Genomic DNA, 26,892 nt, shown 5'->3' with positions numbered 1-26,892 from the left:
TAAAGAATAAAATTCTTATTACACTGTCCTATGAGGGAAACTCAAAACACAGAAACCTTGACGTGTGGGGGTCATGCGGCATTCACACCACTAACTGATTCCACATTACTTCTTATTCCTCCTTTAGAAGAGCAAACCTCAGATTTTTGAGAACTGGTGATTATTTTTAAAATAGTCACTCCTGAGAGCTGACAAGCAGTGACGTTATCTATTGATGGGCGGTTGCCACAGTACGCAGACACAACCTATTCTAGGAACAACACACACATAGCATTTCAGACAGGACTAAATATTCTCCCATGTCAAAAGAATAGTACAAAATAAGAAAAACATCCACCCATATCATCATATATGACATACTCAGGCTGTTCTCACAGTTGCAAAGCAATTACACTGGGTCTAGAAGCCATATGGAATACACTTTACTACTAGTATGCGTGCCTAAAAGCAGATTAACCGAAATCAGAGCAGTCAACTTTTTTTTTTAATGTTTACTTATTTTTGAGAAAGAGAGAGAGAGAGACAGACAGACAGACAGCATGAGCAGGGGAGGGGCAGAGAGGGGGGAAGACAGAGGACCCAAAGCAGGCTTTGTGCGGACAACAGAAAGCCCAATGTGGGGCTCGAACTCACGAGCCGTGAGATCGTGACCTGAGTCGAAGTCGGCGCTCAACCGACTGAGCCACCCAGGCGCCCCTAACATTTTCTTATTAAACAGAAATACATGCTCATCATAGCAATTTTTTAAGACAAGAAAACAGAAACGGCAGCCCATAATGCCCCTTTGGAGACAGGCATTCTTGTCATCTTCGTGGTGTTTTAAATGTATACCACACGCGTGCACTCACATTTCTAACCAGAATTCCTCCACAAGCACTGTTAACTTTTCCTGCTAAATATGGGAACTTGTAAATGAATAAATACACTTTAATGGCTATATGGTATTTCTTTGAGCATAACTTACATAACCTAACTGTCAAAAAAAAGAGTAGATAAATCAATGTAATCTAAAAACCTATTTCACGGGGCGCCGGGGTGGCTCAGTTGGTTAAATGTCCAACTTTGGCTCTGGTCACGATCTCACGGTTTGTGAGATCAAGCCCTGCATCAGGCTCCATGCTGACAGCATGGAGTCTGCTTGGGATTCTCTCTCTCCCTCTCTCTGCCCCCCCCCCCAATAAATAAACTTAAAAAATAAAAATAAAAACCTGTTTCAGTTTATCTTGCAGATTTTCTAGTTAATGGCTGTTTCTTGGCTTTGAGTAGAGCTTAGTGATTAAAAACGCTGGCAAAAAACCTGGATGTAGGTTTGAATCTAGCATTTCTAAACTATGCACCTTTGGATTAACACCCTCCAAGCCTCCACTCCCCCCTAAAATAGGGATAAGAATCAATTCCACAGAATTCACAGAGCAAACGAGAGCAGGTGCTGGCAAGCCAGTGTGCCTTCAGGCAGGTGCTGTCCTGTCCTCATCGCCACCCGCAGCTAAGAATTCCACCATCCCTGCTGATGGGCTACAAACATGGCAACGTTTCAAAACATTGTAATAACTTAAATGCAAGATTATTTCTTCCTTTATGTTAAAGCAAAACATCCTTCCTAAGACTGCAGGTTATTAAGAAACACTAACAAAAATCACTATTATGGTCTCAGCTTTTTTTTGAGGGACTGTAAAGAAAATGAAACCAACATATGAACCGTTTAAGACCACTGAAGAATTTCATACTTCTGATTCAAAGTACAGACCCTAACAAATTATTAATAGCCAAGACAGACTTACTAAGAGTGACAGTCTAGGTGCACCTGGGTGGCTTAGTCAGTTAAGCAGCCGACTCTTGATTTCGGCTCAGGTCATGACCTCATTCATGGCTGTGAGCCCCGTGGTGGGCTTTGCACTGAGCCTGGAGCCTGCTTGAGGTTCTCTCCCTCTCTCTCCTTCTGCTCTTCCCTGCTTGTACATGCTCGCACATGTTCTCTCTCTCAAAAAATAAAAATAATTATAAAAAAAAAAAAAAAGGTCTGATTTTCGTATGTTATTTTGCACTTAAGGTAATTTAGAAATTTTGTCATACTCTATTTCACTTTTCCAAAATGGGATAATGGGGTGCCTGGGTGTTTTGGTCAATTAAATATTTTTAATGTTTATTTATTTTTGAGAGAGAGAGACAGACAGACAGAGCACAAGCAGGGGAGGGGCAGAGAGAGAGGGAGACACAGAATCTGAAGCAGGCTGCAGGGTCTGAGCTGTCAGCACAGAGCCCGACGCGGGGCTCGAACTCACGAACCGTTGAGATCATGACCTGAGCCGAAGTCAGACGCTTAACCAACTGAGCCACCCAGGTGTCCCTAAAAATTTTTTATTGTAAGTAGGCTCCACGCCCAACATGGGACTTGAACTCATGACCCTGAGACTAAGAGTCACATGCTCTACTGACTGCAGCCGGCCAGGCACCCCTGAATCTGCATTCAATTTTTTTTTAACGTTTATTTATCTTGAGAGAGAGAGAGAGAGAGAAAACGAGTGAGGGAGGGGCAGAGGGAGAGGGAGGGGGAGGATCCCAAGCAATGAAGCACTGTCCATGTGCAGCCTGATGCGGGGCTCGAACTCACAAACCACAAGATCATGACCTGAGCCGAACTCGGACACTTAACTGACTGAGCCACCCAAGCGCCCCTGGTTCAATCAGTTAAGAGTCCAACTCTTGATTTCAGCTCAGGTCATGATCCCACAGTCGTAGGATAGAGCCCCACGGCAGGCTCTGAGCTGACAATTTCTCGCTCACTCTCCCTGTGCCTCTCCCCCTGCTTGTACTCTCTCTCTAAAATTAAAAAAAAAAATTAAAAATTTAGAAGAATAAAAATGGGATAACTCAAATGTCACAATACTAAATCCAGGGAAAACAACTGCCACTATTTTATACCCAGTGCAAAATGAGAAATAAAATGAGCATTAAAAGAAATAAAATTTTCACTCAAAAGTACTGACCACTTCTGAGTGACATCAGCAAAACAGCTCAGTGAGAAGCTCCAAACTCTCATTCACCCCACCCCACCCCACCCCACCCCACCACCACCACCACCACCACACACACACACACACACACAGGCACACTGGAAAACGAGCAGAAACTGTCAGAACCAATTTGTGACAACTCTGCAAGGCAGTTAGAAGTCTGGGAACCACCAAGTGCTGAATCAGGAAAGAGGCTCGGCGAACGGTGGGTGGGTTAGATTCTGCTGCTCCTGCCCATCCCGTCTGGCAGAGCAGCAGCAGGCCTTGGGCTCCAAGCTCGCATGTCTTAGAGCATAAAAGGTCTTAAAGTAATGTCTTAAAGCAAACATGGTCTTGAAGTGGTGGCAGCCTGGGCTGCGGTGTGGGGCTGTTTTCGTGGCTCTAGGGAACAGAGCAGACCTTGTTCACTGTGTAGATCTACTCTAACCTGTCGCAAGCCACCTGAAGGGCTGACACAGGCACTCCTCTGGTGTTTCATTTAACTCAGAACTCAGGCTGAAAAAGCTTGAAAACACTGCAAGTTGAGTAAAACCCCTCAGAACCTGTGGCAAAAGATTACAGTCTAAACATACAGTACGCTGCCTAAGGCAAAAGCTGGGGGAGAGTTTCTCTGGGAAATTAGGACATTCAAAAGTAACAGGTCTTACTAGCAACTTCAGAGTACCACACACGTGTCCAGGGCAAGATGCATGCTTATAAAGAGCTGAGAAGACCTTGGGTTTTCACCATGGCCTGATCCCCGGGCACAGTACAAGCCTGATCAAGAGCTGAAGGAGGGCCCAGGCACAGAGCCAATTTCCAAAGAATGGGAGATAGGAGAGCTGCTGGTGTTCAGGAAATCTCTGTCGAAACACCAGCTCAACACAAGAAATAAAACAAGACTTCAGGAACTACATTGTCAAGGAATATGGTCTTTGGCAATAATAGTTCAGGTAAGTCACTAGGTACAGAGACCTCCTACAACCTTCAACAAATAACAACAAACATTAGGAAAGGAGGAGAATATGATTTCCGAAGTTATTACATTATAATAGCCAAATGTCCAATTTTCAACAAAATCAGAAGGCACACAAAGAATCAGGAGAGCATGACTCAAAGCAACAAAATAAACAGAAACCATCTCTGAAGAAGGTGAGACATAGGCCCTCCTAGACAAACTTTAAAACAACCATGTTAGGGGCACCTGGCATGCGACTCTTGAGCTCGGGATTGTGAATTCCAGCCCCACTTTGGGTATAGAGATTACTTAAAAATAAAATCTTAAAAAAAAAAAAAGCGTTTTAAGAAAACAACCACCATGTTATATGCTCAAATAACTAAATGAAAATACAAACTAAAGGAAATCAGGAAATTACATACGAACAAAACAGGAATAGCAACAAAAAGAAATTACCAGAAGGAATGAAACAGAAATCTTGAAGTTGAAATGTACTGTAACTGAAATGAAAATTTTACATAGGAGTCCAGCAGCATATTTGAGCAGACAGAACAAAGAATCCACAACCTTAAAGACAGGACAACTGAAATGATCAAGTCTGAGGAGCAGAAAGGAAAAAGAAGAGTGAAAAGAGCCTTAAAGTACTCATGGGACATCAATAAGTAGACAACATACACATTATGGGAGTCCCCCCCCCAAAAAAAAAGAGGTAGAAAGAATAAAAAAACAATGGCCAAAAACATCTCAAATCCAATGAAAGACATAAACCTACAAATTCAAGAAACTCCACAAATTCCAGCTAAGATAAATTCAAAGGATCCACATCAAGACATTACAATCAACCATCGAAAGACAAAGAATCGTGAAAGTAGCGAGAGAAGTGACTCATCACATACAAGGACTCAAAAAGGCTAATGACTGATTTCTCATCAGAAACCATGAAGGCCAGAAGACAGTGAGATAATTAAAATGCCAAAAAAAATAAAACTAAAATATTAAAACTGTAGGCTGAGAATTTGATCTGGCAAAAATGTCCTTCAAAAATAGGAGAGGGGCGCCTGGGTGGCGCAGTCGGTTAAGCGTCCGACTTCAGCCAGGTCACGATCTCGCGGTCCGTGAGTTCGAGCCCCGCGTCAGGCTCTGGGCTGATGGCTCAGAGCCTGGAGCCTGATTCCGATTCTGTGTCTCCCTCTCTCTCTGCCCCTCCCCCGTTCATGCTCTGTCTCTCTCTGTCCCAAAAATAAATAAAAACCGTTGAAAAAAAAAATTTAAAAAAAAAAAAAAAAAAAATAGGAGAGAAATTAAGATATCCCTCAATAAACAAAAATTGAGGGAGTTCATTAACATTAGACGTACTCTAGAAGAAAGGCTAAAGGGAGTCCTCCAAGTAGAAACGGAAGATCACTAAACAGTCACTTAAAACCATATGAAGAAATAAAGGTCTCTAGTGAAGGTAAATACATGAGAAAAGAGAAAAGTTAGTATTAATGTAATTTTGGTTTGTAATTCCACTTTTTACTTCCTACAGGATTCAAAATACAAACGCACAAATAAACTGTAAATATGTTATTGGAGGGGGGCATCTGGATGGCTCAGTCAGGTGAGCACCTGACTTCAGCTCAGGTCGTGATCTTGTGGTTTGTGTGTTTGAGCCCAACATCAGGCTCACTGCTGTCAATACAGAGCCTGCTTCAGATCCTCTGTCCCCCCTCGCCCACTTGCATGTGCGCTCTCTCTCTCTCTCTCTCTCTCTCTCTCTCTCTCTCAAAAACAAAATAAACATTAAAAAGAAATAAGTATGTTATCTGGCATACAATGTATAAAGATGTAATCTGTGACAACATAAAAGGAAAGAGAAAAGAGATATTATACGAGAAGAGTTTTTGAGGTTGATATCAATTCAAAATAGATGGCTTTAAACTAAGGATGTTAAATATAATCCCCATGGTAACCACAAAGAACGTATCTTAAAAATATACACAAAAGGAAATGAGAAGAGAATCACAAGAGAAGAGAATCACAAAAGGAAATGAGAAGAGAAAAGAAAGAAAGAAAGAAAGAAAGAAAGAAAAGAAAGAAAAGAAAGAAAAGAAAGAAAGAAAGAAAGAAAGAAAGAAAGAAAGAAAGAATGAATCAACTAAACAGAATCAGGCAGTGAGGAAGAAAATGAGGGATAACAAAGCTATGAGACATAAAGAAAAATAGCAAAATAGCAGAAGTCTTTCCTTACCAATAATTACTTCAAATGTAAATGGATTAAACTCTCCTATCAAAATACTTAAGACATTTGAATTTTTTCTTTAAAAAGTATTAATATTTACTCAGCAATTTTCCTGTATCAGGCAAAGGCAATCCACACAACAACCCCATGAGGTCAATTCAATAATATCCATGTTTATAAAAGAGGATCCTGAGGTTGAGAGATTAAATAGCCTGATCACATGTGGAGGTGGCTGTCACCTCCCCTGTCCAAGCTATGACACTGTTCTGGTAGCCTGGTGGACATACATTGATGAGCGCCTGCATTACTAAGACTTTGCTCTCCTCAATCTTTCCTTTCTTCCTGGAGAGGTTTGTGGAGAGAAACACACAGAGGGGAATAACAAGCAACCTCTGAGATGTGGTTCTTGGATGAAGACCCTGGAAAGTTAGCCTCCACAGAACAGAGAAGGGATCTAAGACTGACCTAGTACCTACTGGACACCAGGAGCTGAGAGATACTCAACCAGTCTTCTCAACAATAAAGTCTTTTTACTTTTGTTATTCATTTTGCATGTTTCATTGAGTCCCTTTTACTAAATGTCCCTATTTTCCACAATTTTATCTTTTACAGCAAAATGGCCTTACAGTCGATTAGTTTTGTGGTGAAAATGTTTGCAGCAAAAGCACTGGACCCTGGCAAAAATACAGTACTGTTAAAATATCACCTATACACCCAAAGCATTACTAACAGTAACTGTCCAACTTACTTGCTTAGGGTTTTTTGTAACCCATCTGTTCAAGTAAAAATCAGAAGATGTATTTCAAACTGCCAATTATTATGCCAAAATACCATGAGAAAATGGCATCTGACAGCAGTCTTTCGTAATACGGTTGTGACACTAATGTCACACTCCCTGACATAATCAGTTCATTTTTCAGAACCAAGACCAAAAAAAAAAAAAAAAGTAACAACTCTGCCAAAACAATTCAGTGCCTCCCCCACCCCATTGACTGCAAATGTTTTCAGAATAATTTAACTATCTAACTAAACCCAAAAGATATGCCTGACAGTAAATATTCCAAGAGGGAAATGTTGGGCTACTCTTTAAAGTGATAAGACCAATCTTACAAGCTAGGTAATTATGAAGGTGTTCTGTGAGTGTCCTTCCTCCAAACTGCAAAGGGAGTCATTCCACAGCTGGTCTCTCCACCTCAGGCTTCATTTATTTTATGTATGTATGTATGTATGTATGTATGTATTTAAGTTCAAGTTAGTTAAGGTACAGTGTAGTACTGGTTTCCGGAGTAGACCCCAGCGATTCATCACTTACATACGACACCCAGTGCTCATTCCAACAAGTGCCCTCATTAGTGCCCATCCCCCCTCCCCTCCAGCAACCCTCAGTTTGTTCTGTTTTTTCAAGTTTATTTATTTTGAGGGGGGGGGATGGGGGGAAGGGCAGAGAGGGAGGGAGAGAGATCATCCCAAGCAGGCTCCGCGCTGTCAGCGCAGAGCCCGACATGCTACTCAAACCCAAGAACCTCAAGATCATGACCTGAGTTGAAATCAAGAGTGGGACACCCAAGTGACTGAGCCACCCAGGCACCCCTGTTCTCTGTATTTAAGAGTGTCTTTTGGTTTGCCTCCCTAGTTTTATTTTTCCTTCCCTTCCCCTATATTCATCTTCTTGTTTCTTAAATTCCACATGAGTGAAATCATATAATATTTGTCTTTCTCTGACTTATTTCACTTAGCATAATACATTCTAGGTTCCATCACTCTGTTGCAAATGGTGAGATTTCATTCTTTTTGATCACAGGCTTCATTTTAGAAAGGTGCCGGGGCACCTGGGTGGCTTAATCCATTAAGCGCCTGACTTTCATTTCAGCTCGGGTCATGATCTCGATGAGCTCAAATCTCTTGTGGGTTTGAGCCCCATGTCAGGCTCTCCCTCTCTCTTTCCCCTTCCCCACCCCCCTTCTCTCAAAAATAAACACTAAAAAGAAACTTAGAAAAATGTCTGCCACTGAATTTGAAACAAATGCTTTGGTAGCTTAAAGATTCTAAACAGGTATTATTTGTAAAAAGTTACTAAGATTCACTCAAGGTAGCACCAACAACCAACTGTTGTTATCAACTGCCGTATGACTGTGCGGGGGGGGGGGGGGGGGGCTCCCTCCCCACTACCCACTACCGACATTTGGGGTTGGATCATTATCTGTTGTAGGGGGACTGTCTATCCTGAGCATTGTAAGATTTTTAGCAACGTCCCTGGCCAGAAGCACCGGCAGTTGCACCAACCTAACGTGTCTCCAGATATCACCAAATATCCCTGGGAGCAGGGAGGAGACCCTGGTAAGAACCACTGTCGTATTGATGCCTTTCAGTGGATAAGATACACGATTCTGTCACAAATGACAAACTGCAGCAAAATGCCTACAACCCCTATGGAATTCTCAACAGAGCGTCCAACATACACTCTAAAAACTGGTGCCGCACAGAGGAAAGGCCGCTTTCTAGAAAAGTGCTTCCCAATCTCCCCCTGTGGGCGCTTCCCGGGATGACAGCAGTAGCACCTTATCGTGGCGCTCAAACTGCTTCAAATCACAGAAATGGCGGTGCGCGCCTTAAACAAGCAAGCCCTAGTGTATGGTTTCCTCAGCATGTTCACAAAATCCTCATCAAGAACTGGGCCCAGAAGTGTGGGAGCTGACTTGCTATATTATGTTATTTAAGATACTGTAAACCGCTCCAAAACCCAAACCTAAAAGAAAACATGAGCTATGCAGAAATGTTAAACAGATAAGAATACTATCCAAGATGTTAATTGCTTTCATTAAAAGCTCCCTTATTTTAGAAACCGTCTTTTCTACATTTTCAAAAAAAAACCCCTTTCTCCTCAGCAAAGCAAGAATTGTTGCATTTTCACAATGGAAAAATCTGCTGTTACTATAACAGCCTCATCTTCTGGACTATTTCCCCTAATTATGCATGAAGTTATGCTGAGCTTCTGCAACTGTGGATCTAGATGGGAGCCACTGGTAATTGGGGGAATCACGTCTGACCGGAACCCCAGCACTAGATAGGGGATCAGCACTTGAGAACGTTCACATAACAGCAACACCCCAAATCAGCACTCAATGTGTACACGTATTCTGGATACACATCAAGTGAGGACAGCTCTGTGCCATTTCCAGGGGACGCACACACATGCAGGACCCAGTCCCCACACCATGGAAGGCCACTTGAGCGAGATGAGTCACAGCACAAGATGATGAGGAGGGAACATTTTTGCTTCCATCAGCGTGACAGTGCAAGGGGGCTCTGTCTGGCCTGCTGGTCCTGAGAACAGGCTCCATGACCGACTACCAAGGGATCCTAAGCACCAATGCCGGCCTGGAAAGCACTCAGGTGACACTAGAGACCTGTGGGAGAGCCCAGCTTCAGGTCTTCACTGCCTCCCAGAAAGAAACCATAGCCCAAGTCTCAAAGTATATGTAGTTCCTTACACTTCAATAAAAAAGCAGTTTTAGGGGCGCCTGGGTGGCTCAATCCATTAAGCATCCGACTCTTGATTTCGGCTCAGGTCACAATCTCATGGTCACGGAATCAAGCCCCATGTTGGGCAGCATGGAGCCTGCTTGGGATTCTCTTGCTCTCCCTCCACCCTTCCTTTGCTCATGCTCGCTCACTCTCGCACATTTCTCTCAAACGTTTTTTTTTTTAAAAAGCAGTTTAAAAAAATTAAAAATTAAAAAGGAGGGTTTTCTTTTTAAAGATTATTTGTTTTGAGAGAGAGACAAGGGCAGAGAGAGAATCCCAAGCAGACTCCACACCGTCAGCCCAGAGCCTGATGTAGGGCTCAATCTTACACACCATGAGATCATAACCTGAGCCGAAATCAAGAGTCAGATGCTCAACCGAGCCACCCAGGCGCCCCCAAAAAACACTTTTAAAAAGAAAAACAGTGCATTGTAATTGCAAAGTTCTTCAACTAGACAGAGAAGCCATCCTTAATTTCCAAAAACAACAGTATAGCCAATGGCATTAATGAACAAGTATCCTTCAAATCAGGTCACAAACAGGACACAACTTTTATCTAGCTCCCTTCACCGACTTTGCACCCAAGGCAAAGACACTTTTCCTCCCCGCCCCCCACCCCCACCCCGGGGTCAGGAAAGGTGTGCGGTTGATGCTTACATTTTGGAACGGAACAGAACCAGAACGGAGGTTTCACGAGGAAAGATATCCCCAATGCACCTCTCCTGGCCTAGCCTGCTGGACAACACCAACCACACCCCAAGGGCCTGTTTTTATGCTTAGGTGCTAGGAGGGAGGGTGCAACTTCTCCCCGTTGAAGGAACTTCAAACTTCACTCGCTGCTCTAAGAGGCCCTTGAGCGATTTACCGTAGGCGTGTACACGTGTGTGGCGCACTGAAGACTGCTGGCCTCTGGGAACATTTCTACCCTCCTGTCACATTTTCTGGCACATGAGGTCCTCCTCATGGGCCCCTGTACACCAGGACACTGTGATGGACAAAAGACAGGAAGCCCCTGATGTAGTAGCAGGGGCACTGACACAGGGCTACCTGTGTCACACGTCAGACAGTTGTTATCCCATGTTACACACGAGAACTAAAATTCAAACAGGTTAGGTGGCAAGGCTGGAACGCAGCCCCCATGTGCCCAGTCCAGAGCCCACCCTCACCGTCTCCTGATGCAGTCAGTCAATATAATAAGACACATACGACCGCAGCAGGTTCCAGGTCCTGCCACACAGGATTGTGTCTCAAGATGTGTTACCAATGCAAATTATCTTAAATCCAAACCGTCTTAAACCACTAATTACACATCAAAATAAACTGAGTTTTTCCATCGGAAGCACTACCAAATGCTAGGTTAAGTAGAAGTTAACCCAGTTGTTGAGTTATTTTTAACTTAGTAAATTAACAACTACTTTAAAATAGCTGCCCTGTATTCCCAATATCTACAAATCAGTGACAAAGTGTATCTCAATTTGGCAAAAGAAAGCACATTATAGCTTTTAAAGAAAAGCACATAGTGGTCACTTAAAGCAATTAACTTGTACACTGAGCACTTTTCAAAGTGCAACACTCTGCCCTCTGCTACATATGTATACACCACCGCACGTCACCCGCTGCTGGGTCCAGGAGTCCAGCCATCTTGGACCCCTGCTCTCAGCTTTTTTACAGAAACCGGTCAGTCTCGGGTCACAAAATGAAGGAATCTCAGCCAACCCTGCAGCCCTGGACCAAGAAAACACGACGGACCTCACCAGTGGGCCTGCTCTGGTCTTCAAACACGACATCCTCGTTGGATCTTCTTCCGGGAACCCTATCCTCCTTCACACCTGGTCTGTGTCCGCTCACTGGGCCAACCAGGCCTCGCTGCATCTCTCCGGGGTTCTTTCACCCACTTGCCCTAGTGACCCACAGGGTCTCACTCCTCCTAAGCCTACTCTTAACCTCCAATCTCCTTACAATAGCCCCCGGCGCACAAACTTCTTACACCCTCACCCCCCCTCATTCCCCAGCCCCACACCTCCAAGAGGTCCTGATGGCCAAGCCCATGGCTCCCCAATCGCTGTCCTTTTCCTGGGGCCAACCCCTCTCTTGGTGCTCCACTTAGTCCCTTCTTTTGGATACTGATATTCTCTGGGAACCTTGGTTCCGCCCCACTCCATTTCTGAGCACAACCAAGTCACTGTGAGTTCCTTTGGTTTTTTGCTTGGAGTATTCACCTGGAAAGCTCCAGAAGCCACTCTCTGCTCACCCCTCTCCAGTCCTAACGCTCAAGAATGCCATCTCTGATTTAGCGAGAAAATCCTGAAACGTGACATTACCAAACTTAAACTGCAAGTTAAAACACACCACATAAGAAAGAGGGGTAGAGCTGTATCACTAACGGATTGGCAGCTAATTTAGCACAGGAGCAGGATCACTTTCCCAAATAAACGCGATTATAGTGTCACATGTTAAACAGTTTAGGGCTATAGCAGATTCAACTTCTTCTATGTCCGTACAGCTATTAGATATTCTAGGACTTTCCTGATCAAAAATATGTCAAATTCACTTGATGTTTCAAAGTACTTTAACAACTGTTAAAGACTTATTTTTATTTGTAAATTATGTGCAGTTTGCTACCCTAGCAACAATAAGAGCAACAACACAGCCAGACATTCCTGCCCAGCAAATCTTCCTAGATTTGCTGCCCACTCAGACCAGGTCCCTGGACAAATAAGGACCCTGTCCTCAAAGAGGGCATTCTTCATTCTGTCACTGACCACCTTGAAAATGCTCCCCCACCAGGCCCAAGGTTCCTTCCAGCCTAAATTCCACCTTCTTCAGCACCAGGCTGCTGGCCCAGGGACAGCCACAAGGCCACCTCCACCCGCTCACTTTCAGGGGCTTCCCCTCCCCCACACGTAGCCCAGGGCCCTTCCACGGATCCCACCCCAAAGAACTCCCCAGTATCAATAACACCTGCACCTCCAGAGAGTGAGATGCTCCCAGAGAGGAAAAAGTTTGCATTTCTGTACCCACAGCCCCACATACTTGGCTGACAATCAAGGATTTGTCGAAATCGCCTGTTTGCTGGAAAACCACACACCCTGGCATGTGTGTGCACTCCACACACACTCAAGGGTCCCCACTGGGCTCACCAACCATCATGGAAAAACCATGTGTGTTCAGATCTTACCCAAACTGTTTAAAATACTCACAAGAGCCAATACACTGGATCACGGTCCTCGTTTGTCTCTGTTCCTCCTAAAGTAACACACTATTTGCCATTTTAATAAAATGATGAACCATACTTTAAGACTAAATTACTTATGCACTCTCCCAAATTCTCTGCATGTAAATTTTCAACACTAACTACAAAATGCAAATTCACTCTAAAATTGGAATTGGACTAAAATCACGGTCATTCAAATAAGACACCAACCATGGATTGTGATTTTTTTTTCATATATTTTTTTTAACTCGGTAGTGATTTTCAATTCAGTAGGCAAGTCTGAAATAAGCAATAAGAATATTTCAATCTCTGCATAATTTCTCTAAATTACACATTTTTTTAAACTTATACAACTTGATTTTTTAACTTAAAAAGAACTTGTAACATAAAACTAAGTTTAGGTTCAAGAAAAAGATTCTTAAAACAATTTATCTGCATTTAACTAGCACCAACTGTCTTTACACAGTCTGTTGCATCAACCTGTATCTGTTACCACTCTACACCAAAAATGCAGGAACGATCTCTACAAAAAGGGCGGTGCTACAAGGTCCCACAAGTTATTCACTTATTCCACGTTGTGAAAATGCCAAAATCCCTTCTGTGAAACAATTCCTGGGCCATAAGAAGGGCAGGGCTCCTGGAAGCTGGGATGCAGCTCAGGGGCTCGGCCTCCACTGCACAACCTCTCTTACTCACTCCTCCTTCTGGGCACACTGTACCCCTCCGAAAGTCTGATTTCTGCTCCCTTGCCAAGGGTCAACTTATTTCCATATTTATTTAACATGCCAATGCAAACAGGTTTGGCTGAAAATAAGAGAATTTTCCTTATAAACCTCAAAACCCTCGGAATAAAGACAGAAAATCCTTTGTTGTGACATCAAGTTACTTGTAAACAACAAACTGTCGGAGTAAAAGACAGCTGTCATGGGGCGCCTGCGTGGCTCAGTTGGTTAAGCGGCCGACGTCAGCTCAGGTCATGATCTTGTAGTTGACGAGTTCGAGCCCCGCGTCGGGCTCTGTGCCGACAGCTCAGAGCCTGGAACCTGCTTCCTGCTGCGATTCTGTCTCCCTCTCTCTCTGCACCGCCCCCCTCAAAAAATAAACATTAAAAAAATAAAAAAAGACAGCTGTCAGGCCCTACCACTGGTTTCAGGCAGTCTGCAGTGTGCACACGCGCGTGCACACACGCACAGCCATCTCTGAAACACGCCCATCGGCTAAGCAACAGCACAGCACACACGGACCAAAGTCAAGGAAATCAGCGTCTCTAGCAACTGGAAGCAGTTAAAAATTCTCAGTTTGTGGACAAAGGCTCTATTTGCAACGATCTAGAAAGGAGCCCCTGAGGAATAATTAGCATTTCCTAGAGAGCAAGCTTGTTTTCCAAGCAAAGTAAATGATAACTTCATAAAACCAGAGAACCGACCTACGTCGTTTTGTAGCCAGGCTGACAACTCCCCACCAAGCTCACCTAACACCCCACGTGACCTTGTAATAGTTTCTAAATAATCAACTAACTTAAAAACAAAGTCATATTAAAAGTATCCAGTTTTCCCCAAATTTTAAGGCGCAGAGCACAGATTTAAAATGTATCGTGCTTGAAAAGTTTCCAATTTACCGGGTTACTAATGGGGGGGAGGGGGGGCGGGGGCAAAGAGTCCTTGCAGCTCAAAACAGACTCCCGAAGTATGTCGCTACTGAAAACCTGTAGAACAAAAAGGAAGTATGAACGAGACGCCGCCGTAAGACGCAGATTTTAAGTTAAGAAAACACATGTTACACCAACTAGACTTGACCGTCGGTACCGAGAACTACCTGCACGTCGGCAACGAAAAACTCCCCAGAACGCACCAGGGACTCCCGAAAGGGGGCACCGGCCCACGTGCACCGCCGCCCGAGCCTCCGCTCTGGGAAGGTGAGGCCGGGGTCTCGGGCAGGGTGGCGGTCCGCTACCGCTCCGGGGGTCCGCGCTCGGGGGCAGGAGGCCGTGCGGGTGGGGGCGGGGGTGGGGGCGGGGTCGTGCGTGGTGGGTCGCGGCCCGGGTCCCGGCCGTGGGAGCGGGTCTGGGTCGAGATCTGGGCCCTCCCGGTGGACAGGACCGACAAGGCCAGGGGCGCCGGATCGGGGGTCCCGCCCCCCCCCCCTCCCGCGCCCCCGGCCCACTCACACGCGCGGCAGCTGCAGCGGCGGCGCCCCGCGCCTCTGGAACACGCCGTCCACGAACACGCCGTTCTTGCCGAGGCAGCGCAGGTAGAAGTCGCCGCCGGTGTCGGGCCCGGGCTGCGCGGACGGCTCCGGGGCCGCCCCGCCATGGCCGCCGCCGCCCGGGGGCGTGAAGATCTCGAGGTGGCGCCGCGAGATGAAGCTCGAGTGGCCCATGCTCACGTCCACCGAGCCCTGCGACGAGTTGCGCCCGATGGTCACCGAGCGCTTCTTCATCAGGTACTCGAACTCGCGGCCCTCGAGGCGCGCCACGGCCCAGCCGCCCGGCGGGGACCCGCCGCCCGCGCCCCCGCCGCCCCCGGCCCCGCCGCCCGCGGGAGGCCCGCCCGCGCCCGGGAGCGCCGCGGCCGCCGCCATGGGCCTGCGAGGGCCCGGGCCGCCTTCCGCCGCCGCCGCCGCCGCCGCCACGGAGCTGAGGGCCGCGCGAGGCCGCCGGCCGGCGAGCGACGAGCGGCGGCGAGGGGCGGGACACGCGCGGCGCGCTGCGAGCCGGCGGGCGCCGCTGACTGGCGGCCGCGCCGGCCTATGGGGGCGGCGCACAGCAGTGGGGCTACCGGCGGCCAGCCAATCGCGAGGCACGCCGGCCGAGCGCCCCGCACGTCCGGCCGCGGCGCCCGGCGCAGGCGCGGCTCCCAGCGGCCTGGAAAACCCGGGGCAGAGCGTGGCTGGCGCGGAGTCGCGGGACAGCTCGGGCCCGGGTCGAGGTCCGCGCGGGCTGGGCGGCCGGGGGGGGGGGGGGGAGCGCGTGACGTCTGCCGCGAGGGGCTGCGGCTCGGGCTCCGGCCGCGGGGTGGGTGGGGCGCGCACGGCCCGCGCTGGCATCCCGGCTGGCAGAGCTGGGAACCGCCTCCACGGCTGGAGGTCCGCGGGAGACCACCGACGGCTGGCTAAGTCAGCTCTGGGGTGCTGGGACGCGCCGCGCGGGGGGCCGGGGGCGCACGGGGCCGGGGCTGGGGAGGCCGCAGGGGGGCGGAGGGGCGGGGGCACAGGGGGGCTGGGGCCGGGTGACCAGGAGCGCGGGAGGTCGGACACCTGTGCCTGAGAAGGTGCTGGAAGTGCCCGCAGGAGACATTGGGACACCCCTCATCCCAGCGGAACTCTGACTTGTCTTGTGATCTGTGTCCGCAGTCTAGCTTGAACTTTTCGAGCTGTGAGTATGGCAGAATGTGCTAGACAGGGAAAAGGAAGTTTCATTAAATATTTATGTAGTGGTGGTCTTCAGGCAAGTGTGGAAATGTAAGTGGGGGAGCTTCTCATTTAGAAACAAAATACAGGGGTACCTGACTGGCTTGACCTCCGGGTTGTAAATTCCAATCCCATGTTCTGTGTAGAGATTACTTAAAAATAAAATCTTTTTGGGGGCCCCTGGGTGGCTAAGTCAGTTGAGCATCCCATTCTTGATTTTGGCTCAGGTTATGATCCCAGGGTCATGAGATACAGCCCCTCCTCCAGCTCTGTGCTCACAGCGCTGAGCCTTCCTGGGATTCTCTCTCTCTCTCTCTCTCTCTCTCTCTCTCTCTCTCAAATAAATAAACTTAAAAGCAAATAAACAAGGGGCGCCTGGGTGGTACAGTTTGTTGGGCGTCCAACTTTGGTTCAGGTCATGATCTCATGGCTTGTGAGTTTGAGCCCCTCATCAGGCTCTGTGCTGACAGCATGGAGCCTGCTTGGGATTCTGGGTCTTTCTCTCTCTCTCTCTGCCCATCCCCCAACTCATGCTCTGTCTCTCTTTCTCTCAAAAATAAATAAAACATTAAAAAAAAAACATTAAAAATTAATAAAATCTTTTTAAAAATAAAAGCATAATAGTCGATTGAAAGAAAGTGCATATGATCAAGTATAACAAGTGTTTCCAAACCACTGATGACAGTGACTATGGACTGCGTTGTCTGCTCTTGTGTCCTGGGGCTTTGTCCCCTGCCTTGTGCTTAGAGCACACACTTCAGGGCATCACCCCTCTACTTGCCTTCCAGAAGTTTCACAGTAATCAACTTATTGATGGTGTTTGGAGTGTGTGTGTATGCTGCTAACTTCTACAAGGCTAACTGGAAGCTGCTCACATGTTATCAGCACCAGGTATCCATCATGCAGGGAACCCAGATTTGCAGATATAAAGAGGATGAGCCTGTAGCATCGCACTGACGTGTTTCAATTATACCCTTGCAGTGTAGACGCAAAGATAGGCAATGCCAAGCCCTGTACAAGTAGAAATGGTAAGAACCACATGGTTCTAGAAGAAAGCTCACCAAGTGCTGGGACAGTCGGAAAAGGCTCCAGATCAGAGACAGGGCTTGCACTGGGCTTTCCGCCCATCACAAATGCTTGGTAAGTGTCCACTGTATACAGGCACGAGCCAGAGTTTCGCAGACAGCAGTGAGCAAACCGGCAGCCGTGCCCCGTCGCCATGTGTGAAAGGAGAACCAAAAGGAAGTCAGCACGCAAGACCCCTCGTGACTGAGGGAAAAGCAGCACCAGAAGAGCTCGCAAGGTAGGTGGCCCGCTGCTCTTTGCATCAAGGAGCTAAAGGCAGAGGTATGGAAGACAGACACCCAGACCCGGCTTTTACAAAGATTTGTTCTTCCATTCAGAAGTGGACTGAGCATCTACGGTCTGCCAGACACAGGTGGAGAAAGAGAGCAGAGGCTTACGGAGGAACCGCCATCCCCACGTGATCATCACAGCACAGCCAAAGAGCAGCACGTTCCGTAACGCAGAGGGGCCAAGAGACGAGCCAGAAGGCCGGAGGAGGAGGAGACCTCTGACCTGCAGGATCTGTACCAGGGACCACAGCAATCTCTGGGTGGAGAGCAAGGGCACAGCCCTGAGGAGGCAGAAGGGTGTGTCAGAGGCAGGAGAAGGCATTTCGGAAGGCTTGCTGCGCTGCTGGGCTCCTTGCTAAGGGAAATGGCAACCTCCAGGGCAGTTCAAGCAAGGAGTGATATGATCCAATTTAACTTAAAAAGATCAACCTTTTTGCTGTGGGACGAAATTGAAAACAGGGAGACCCATTTGTGTCTCTTGCAGTGAGTCAGGCTACGGTAAAGATAGCTGGACCCATGGTCCTCAAACCTTTTGCACAGTATCTAATAAACTAATTTTGTGAAAATTTATAAGCCCCCACATTCAAGATAATAGCAAAAGTTTACATTATGTTAAAACGTTAAATTTTTATTTTGAGAGAGAGCACATGTGCGTGCACACGTGCAAGTGGGGGAGGGGGAGAGAGAGACTGAGCCACCCGGGCTCCCCAGAGACACTCTTAAACAGGCTCTATGCTCACTGCAAAGGCCAGTGCAAGGCTCAATCCCAGGACCCTGGGATCATGACCTGGGCTGAGATCAAGAGTCGGATGTTCAACCAACTGAGCCACCCAGGCACCGCCCCCATCATGTCTAAATAATTGCAATGCATATAATTTCCCAGATATAAATATTGACTTTTAAAATAGATCATGACATCATTCCTTAAATGTATGAAATGGATCCCGAATGCCATTTTGATTTGAAACCCACTAGCATATGTTTTTATAAACATACAAACAGTCTTCTGGGGTAACCAGAGTTTAATGAAATCCTTTACTCCTAAACTCATTTCCGTTCAAATTCTCCCACAAATTTTATCCTAAATAACAATGTTTATGCTTGAGTATTTATTGATGAACTTATGATTTACCCCTGGAGAGAGACACACACATATGTGCACATTAATTTGCAATTCCTGCAGATGTAAGCCTCATATTAAAACATTTCTCTTGGATTGAATTACTACGGCAGCCATTATCAACATCTGGTTGGTGAAAGTAATATTAATATCTATATGCAGGTTTCGATTAAGACTAAAAAATTGAGTATATCGGAGGTTTGTCTCCTAATAGTATGTGGGCCTTTTTTCCTTGGACCTAGCTCATACATCCGGTGACGAGAACTGGAGTGGGGCAGGGTGCAGAACCAATATTATCACTCGTCATAAATGCATACACATAAGTGAACAAAACAAGAGGAAGTTTTATTACAGCAAAACCTAACACTGTTCTGGGAACCTCTTCTGGTTGCAGGTGCGACGGGAGAGCTGACCAGAGACTGCAGAGGCCTTGCAGGACTGTTTGGTGCTGGAACTTGGTGCAACCCAGGCAGCAGCTGAGACGCCAGAAGGGCCACGCCCCAGGAGTCAGGGCAGCACACGAGGAGTAAGGGACAAAGTTAAATTACCTGAAGTGAAGAGCTCATTGAATTTTCTGGACAACAGACAGGGCACAGCTGAAGAGAGGGTTTTTCAACTCAAAGTTCCATCAGGAGAAAGCACCTGAAAACTCAGAAAAAAAAATCAAAATGAGAAAAAGATAACAGAGAGCAATGTTAGAGATGTATGAACAGGATCGAATGGTCTGATGTACAACAGTCGAAAGTTGTACTTCCAGAAGGAAGGAGAAAGAAAATGGAGTAGAAATATTTGAAGGGAGAATGTGTAAGAATTTTACACAGCGGGGCGCCTGGTTAGCTCAGTCGGTTGAGTGTCCGACTCTTGATCTCATCTCAGGATGTGACCTCATGGTTTGTGAGATCGAGCCCTGCGTGAGGCTCCACGCTGGGAGTGGAGCCTGCTGGGGGTTCTCTCTCTGTCCCTTCTCTTCGCTTGTGCTCTCTCTCAAAATAAACAAAGAATTTTACAAATTGATAAGAATACACCAACCACAGATCCCAAAAGTTTGGTAAACCCCAAAGAGAACAAATTCAAAGAAAAACATGTGGAGGCATATCACAGTCCAGCTTCTGAAAACCAAAGATAAAAATAAATGTCCTAACAGGAGAGGCGCCTGGGTGGCTCAGTCAGTTAAACGCCTGACCTCGGCTCAGGTCATGATCTCACGGTTTGTGAGTTCAAGCCCCGTGTTGGGCTCTGTGCTGACAGCTCGGAGCCTAGAGCCTGCTTTGGATTCTGTGTCCCTCTCTCTCTCTCTGCCCCTTTCCCACTTAGGCTCTGTCTCTGTCTCTCTCTCTCAAAAATAGACGTTAAAAAAAAAGTTCTAAAAGGAGACAAAATTGAAAAGACACATCACATTCAGGGAAACTAAATGAGAATGACTTATCACAAGCAGTGGTGCCAGAAGACAGAGACGGCATCTGCAAAATGCTGAATGTCAAACGGTCCTCCAGACCAGTATTCAATACCTAACAAAAATATCCTTCAAAAAGTAAAGACGTAATTAATTTTAACACACGTAAAAAAAGGTATTTTCAGATCAACAAAAGCTGAAGAATGTCACCAGAAGAGGCCTTCAGAAAAGTAATGACGTTTTTCAGGCCACAGGAAGGTGACGGCAGTGGAATCCCAGACCTGCACGAGGGCACGAAGACCTGGGAAGACGATGGAGTGGGTGACTGTAAAAACATTTAAAATAACTTCTTTAAAAAATTATGGAACAGGGGCGCCTGGGTGGCGCAGTCGGTTAAGCGTCCGACTTCAGCCAGGTCACGATCTCGCGGTCTGTGGGTTCGAGCCCCGCGTCAGGCTCTGGGCTGATGGCTCAGAGCCTGGAGCCTGTTTCCGATTCTGTGTCTCCCTCTCTCTCTGCCCCTCCCCCGTTCATGCTCTGTCTCTCTCTGTCCCAAAAATAAATAAAAAACGTTGAAAAAAAAATTAAAAAAATAAAAAATAAAAAATAAAAAATTATGGAACAAATGCTTGAAGCAAATTTTAAAGTCGCACGTTCCGGGCTTTAGAGCAATGCTGTGCAATACAGTTTCTGATGCGTTCAGTCATGGTGCCTGCCCGGCACAGGAGCCGCCGCCCCGGGGGGAGCTCGTGGGCACTTCCAGTGTGGCTAGTGGAACTGAGGAGCTGAACTTTAAGGCTGCATTTGGTTATAATTAATGTAATTGTATGTTTAAATAGCCACATGCGGCTAGTGGCTACCAGATCAGACAATGCAACCCACAGAAATAAAAAATACGATCACAAGAGAAGAAAAGATGAGGGAAGTCGGTGTTATTTCACTGTTTCGAGGTTCTTACCTGGTTAATCAAGTGGTGTATGATTCCAAAGTGAGCCGTGGTAAGTGAAGGGTACTTACTGTAATTTATAGCTCAACCACTAATAGAAGTATAAATCTATATATTATATATGGTATATAATACCTATAGGTAAAAAAATATAAGGAGATAAGATGGAATTTTAAAAATACGTGAATAGTCCAATAGGCCAGGAAGAAGACAAAAAGCTCAGATGGGACAAATACAGAACAAGGTTGTGGCTTTAAACCCAACTGTGTCAGTTACTATATTAAATGTAAATGTGTGGAACAGTACAATTAGAAGCCAGAAACTTTAGACTGAGTAGAAAGGAAAAGAGAAAAACCACCCGACCTACGAGTTTACAAAACACTCTTGCAGCCTAAAGACGAGGACGAGCTGAAGGTACGAGGATGGATAAAGCAGTGTCACGCAAACACCTGGCACCAGACCAGCCGCCTCAGGTAAGGGCTGTCACAGGAGACTGGTCCACGGGGTCAACTGTGGGTTGACAGGGTCAACTCAGCAATAAAATGCAAGAATCCTAAGTGCATATCATCACAGTCTCCAGGACTCCTGGCTGGCTCAGTGGAGCGTGTGACTCTTGATCTCTGGGTTGTGGGTTCAGGCCCCACGTTGGGTGTAGAGATTGCTTAAAAAGATGAAATCCTTGGGGAACCTGGGTGGCTCAGTCAGTTAAGTATCCAACTTTGGCTCTGGTCATTACCTCACAGTTCGTGAGTTCGAGCCCCGCATCGGGCTCTGTGCTGATAGCTCGGAGCCTGGAGCCTGCTTTGGATCCTGTGTCTCCCTCGCTCTCTGCCCCTCCCCCCTCATGCTCTGTCTCTCTCTCTCAAAAATAAACATTAAATTTTTTTTTAAAGGATGAAATCTTTAAAATAACAAACCTAACATCCAAAGGTTCAAAGCAAAAATTGACAGATCTGAAATGAGATAGAAAAGAACCTACAAATATAGTTCAAGATGTTAACAGTTGGCTATGCAGTTACCAGAACGAGCAGGCAGAAAAGTCTAGAAGGCAAAGAACAACGAGGCCTGGACCTTCCAGTGTTTATGTCAGGCAGGCCTGGCTGGAGAGAGTGTTGTCAGAACCCTGTGCTAGTTGACAAACCGCTTGTGCAGCGTTTTCTGCGTGCCAGGTACGGCTTTAAGGACTCTGTGGGTATTGACTCAGGCTGCCCTGTGATAGAGCTCTACTGGACAGACGCTCCAACGGCCTGTATCACACCCGGGCAGCGAGGGCACAGTGACCTGCCCACTCCAGGCCAGCCTATACTGCCCTATGCGGTAAGCAAAACTGAGGCTTCCTCTATATGCCACTCAGTAAAAAGGGTGCCAATTCTTAATGTTATCACTGTGAATTTTTATAGTCTCTAAGAAACATAAATCAGAAGAAAATCCGCCACTGCCGCTGGTTTCATTTAACAAGATAATACAATGCGATTGCAAGTCCTGTGGTCCTAAGAATGTCACCCCGTGTATCAGCATTTTCCCCTAAACTGAAACACCTTCAGAGGCTCGGCATTATGCACCAGGCGAAAGCCAGACCCAGCAACCTGTGTTTCCTGCAAACAGATGTTCTCCCTGTCCAGCTCCGGCCCAGATTTCCGTTTCCTCACACTGCTCCCGGGTGGTGTGGGTGACCTGTGCCCACCCCAGCTGTTGGGCTCTGCCTACGGCTTGCCTGTGCCATACTCCCCTCCAAACAGCCCCCTTCCCCGCCTATTCCCGCATCAGCCCTTGTTCATACGGCTCTCCCGCCGCAGCCAGGTACCCTCCTCCCCATCGATCCAATTCCCTCTTGACACAGTACAGTTGGCACTTGAACAACTCGAGGGGCAGGGTCGGGGCACCGACTCCCTTGACACCCCCAAAACTTTACTAATAGCCTGCTGTTGACGAGAAGCCTTACCAATAACATAAATGGTTGATTAACAATATGTTCCTTGTTCTATGTTTTATATACTGCATTCTTCCCAAAGAAAAGGAAGCTAGAATAAAAACAAATGTTAGTCAAATCCTAAGAAAAACATTGATGGTAGTGTTCTTTTCGGAAAAAAAAATCCACCTGTAAGGGGACCTATGCGTTTCAAACCTATGTTGTCCAAGGGTCCACTGCGTTTCCTCATTGTGGCCATTCTGTGCGCACAGGCCGGGGGGGCCCCAGGACTAACCTGCGTGTGTGTGACGCTTATTTGACGTTTAATCACTTCTAGCCTGATGATGTTTCTTGCTGCCTTCCTTTCATTGTTACTTAGTTTCTGTGCTGTTGGGTCTTACCTCCCCAGCTGCTGGGGCCTCCAGTTAACGCCTCTGAGTGATTCAGTGCCAGTGGTAGATTGTCAGTATGTGTCCGTCTCGCGAAATCCTGTAACTGTGTTGACTCGGCTGCCCAGCGCTCATACTGCGTTCAACTCATCGTGGCTGTGGGTACACAGAGGAGACAAATATTCTAAATGTTCTTATTTTGGCCAAGCTTTCAAAGAAAATATAAGCTATACTCATGAAAATACAGCCCTGCTGATAAAACTGTAAATTTAAAAAGTATGGGGTGCCTGGGTGGCTCAGTCAGTTGAGCGTCCGACTTCAGCTCAGGTCATGATCTCACAGTCTGTGGGTTCAAGCCCCGCGTCGGGCTCTGTGCTGACAGCTCAGAGCCTGGAGCCTGCTTCGAATTCTGTGTCTCCCCCTCTCTCTGCCCCTCCCCCGACTCATTCTCTCTCTCCCTCTCTCTCTCTCTCTAAAATGAATAAACATTAAAAAAATTTAAAAAATAAAAAGTATTATGGATGTAAATACTATATTAAGTAAATAATAAATTTCACAATTTCTGGTTTTCTTCTTTATAGAAACACAAATACTACAGTGTAAAAAACCATACATAAACCACCTGCTACCCAGCCTTCTGAGAAGAATGAGCTGTTCTGGTTGATTAAACGTCCTGGGCTCTGGGGCAGGAGGAGGCTGTCGGGGTGTCCCTCTGCCAACATCTCCATAGCACCAGGCGAGGAGTAGGCATTTTGTATATTTGTCACATCCCTGAAAGGAATTGAGGTCTACTTGATAAATCCAAATTGATATGATTATGAAGTTTCACACAGTTGTAAACAATCACAACCACCTGACATCAAAACCTTTCTGATGGTTTCAGGGGTCCCCCGCTGCCCGTGAGTATAATCACCAGTACCATTTTGTCAGTGTCGTGGTAGATACACAGAAGTACCTATCAGCATAGAGCTCACCCCAGTTGGTATAAGTAACTATATTGGTATATAGATCACTAAACAAAAGCAACAGATTCTTGAATATTGATTTGCTGAACTTGTGCCCTGTTTGATCTATAGAGTATCATCCCAATCAAAACCTCATCTGGTTTTTCTTATAAAAGTTGACAAGATGATGTTTTTTAATTTTATTTTTCATTTTTTAAAATGGACATCCAAAGTAGTTAGCATATAGTGAAACAATGATTTCAGGAGTAGATTCCTTAATGCCCCTTGCCCATTTAGCCCATCCCCCCCCCACAACAAGATGATTTTTTTTATGTTTATTTTTGAGAGAGACAGCACGAGTGGGGGAGGGGCAGAGACAGAGAGACACAGAATCCGAAGCAGGCTCCAGGCTCCGAGCTGTCGGCACACGGCCCGACGCGGGGCTCGAACCCACAAACTATCAGATCGTGACCTGAGCCGAAGTTGGACACTCAACCGCCTGAGCCCCCCCCCCCAGTGCCCCTGAAGAGAATTTAAAAGAACTCCTGAACCTCCATAATCTAAAAAAACCCCTAAATTTCTAAAAATAGGCAAGAGACTGGAGCACTGCCTCACAGAGAAGATACACACGCGGCAGCAAGCAGGCGAACAGTGTGCAGCGTCATTAGTCACCAGGCAAGTGCAACCCGAAACCGCAGAATGGCTACCATTAGTCACGACCCACCTTCCCAAGTGCAGAGGACACGTGAAGCAGGTAGAAGTCACACACTGGGGGGGGTACAGAGTGGGGCCACCACTTTGGGAAACAGAGTGGCAGTTTCTTGTATGCAGTTACACACACACACACACGCACACGCACGCACCCACACGCGCTTACCACGTGGTCCAGCCCGTCCACCTTCGGAACTCACCCAAGAAGGCCTATGCCTGCGGAGTGGCTCGTACGACAGTGTCCACAGCAGCTTTGTTCATAAAAATCAAAAGCAGAAACAACCCAAGTGCCGTCAGCAAGGAAGCGAAGAGACAAATCCCGTGCATCCAGGCGCTAGAGGGGCCGCGGGGAGGCAGAGCCGCCTCCTGGGCTCAAGTCCCCCCGCCCCGGGGAGGGGGGCCGCGCCGGCTCTCTCACACGTGCCTTCTGGGCTTCCTCCCAAGCATTTCGCTGAAAGTGCTTTGAGTTGCTACCAAAAGACACTTAGAACCTAGCAGAGTTTCAGGTGTTCGTGCCCTCTGACCCCGTAACTGCAGGTCTGGAACCGGCAGAGCAGCGCACGGGCCTCTATTCCTGCCCCGCGTGAAGACGGAAAGCTTACCCGACTTCAGTGTACACCAGCAGTGGCCAGTTGAGTGGCCACTCAGAAAGGAGCAAAGGGCGCATCTGCTGAGGTGCAGCGACAGGAGAGGTGGGTGCCGAGTGCGGTGCGTGTGGGGAGGACAGGCTGGCTCACCACCTGGTAACCGAGAAAGGTCCGAACAACATCCACCAACCGCCCACAGGAGCTGCTCCCATTTCCCAGGCCTCGGTCCTTTTCCATTACAAAAATAGTAAGTATGTCTTCCTTTGTAATCTCAATTTAAGATTAATTAAGTTTGGAAAACATTATTGGATCGCTTAAGAGGTAAAAATTCGTGGGACACCTGGGTGGCTCGGTCAGTTAAGCATCAGACTCTTGATTTTGGCTCAGGTCATGATCCCATAGTTCGTGGGTTTGAGCCCCGAGTCAGGCTCAGTGCTGACAGTGTGGAGCCCACGTGGGATTCTTCCTCTCCCTCTCCCTCTGCCCCTCCCCTCCCTCGTTCTTTCTCTCTGTCTCTCTCAAAAATAAACATTAAAAAAGGTAAAATTTGGTAAAATGTTTTAAATCCCATCTGATTTTAGAAAAGGGTGAGTTTTATAGATGAATAATATACCTTCTTAATTGAATTTCATTCTAAACAAATGAGAGCGGCAGAGATAAATCTTAAAATACCAGTTTTTAAAAGAAAATACCAAGAAAATCATTAAATTTACTGATATTAACTGGACCCGAAAGCGTGTGTTTCTAAGACCTCCTTCATCAAAACCTCTTTTCAGCAGACATCCCTCAGGAGCTCTGGAGATGGGGAGACACGTGTTCCGACCCCAGGTACTCCAGGGGCAGGAAGGGGGTCAGTGGGTGTGTCCGGATGTGCAGGCTGCATGCGTGTCATAGAAGCCATCACATAGGCAGCTACATGTATTTAGCTGCTGGGTTAAGGCAATGCTCCCAGACAGGAAGCCCTCAGAAGGTGACCAGGGGTGGCCAGGCCCTACACCAGCTTCCGATGTTCTCAACCACGTTCATCTGAGTTCAAGAAGAAAAGAGAAGATGGCCTGGGTGAGGGTGGGCATGAAACCATGAGCCATGTGGCCCTCCTAGTGACCGGTGTCCCATGGCTGGCCACACACAGACCAGCTGCCCTTAGCATCAGGGTCCAGCTATGTCTCCTCCTCCAGGCGACCTTTCTGAATCTCCGTGACAACATTGGTGGGTGTTC

General features: G+C 46.9%; 1 protein-coding gene and 2 long non-coding RNA genes across 8 annotated transcripts in view; 1 reads left to right on the top strand and 2 right to left on the bottom strand.

Moving 5' to 3' along the window:
* Window positions 1–15,584, bottom strand: part of FOXK2 (forkhead box K2) — a 65,631-nt gene extending 50,047 nt beyond the window's left edge. For all 3 annotated transcript variants that reach the window (XR_009613969.3, XR_009613968.3, XM_060645050.3), the window contains exon 1: window positions 15,079–15,584. Coding sequence is in view for 1 of the 3 variants with exons in the window: in XM_060645050.3 (XP_060501033.1) it covers window positions 15,079–15,491 (413 nt within the window). In the remaining 2 variants the exon portion in view is untranslated. The remainder of the gene's footprint in view (window positions 1–15,078) is intronic.
* Window positions 15,585–15,726: 142 nt separating this feature from the next.
* On the top strand, window positions 15,727–21,855 carry LOC132687157 (uncharacterized). 4 transcript variants are annotated; one of them, XR_014136042.1, is made up of 4 exons: window positions 15,727–15,838; window positions 17,301–17,626; window positions 17,723–20,567; window positions 20,823–21,855. It is a non-coding gene; the product is annotated as an uncharacterized LOC132687157 (long non-coding RNA). The 4 variants fall into 4 exon arrangements; XR_009613971.3 differs by lacking the exon at window positions 15,727–15,838 and adding an exon at window positions 16,134–17,210; XR_013552172.2 differs by lacking the exon at window positions 15,727–15,838 and having other exon boundaries at window positions 16,134–17,622.
* Window positions 19,119–26,553, bottom strand: LOC132687158 (uncharacterized). The gene is made up of 5 exons (XR_009613972.3): window positions 26,387–26,553; window positions 25,689–25,901; window positions 25,253–25,337; window positions 23,444–23,587; window positions 19,119–19,436 (listed from the first exon to the last, which is right to left on the bottom strand). It is a non-coding gene; the product is annotated as an uncharacterized LOC132687158 (long non-coding RNA).
* Window positions 26,554–26,892: the final 339 nt, after the last annotated feature.

Source organism: Panthera onca, chromosome E1 (assembly GCF_046562875.1).
Source record: "Panthera onca isolate mPanOnc1 chromosome E1, mPanOnc1 haplotype 2, whole genome shotgun sequence".
Classification (NCBI taxonomy): Eukaryota; Metazoa; Chordata; class Mammalia; order Carnivora; family Felidae; genus Panthera; species Panthera onca.
The sequence above is the reverse complement of the archived record's forward strand: the minus strand, read 5'-3'. Positions and strand labels throughout refer to the sequence as shown.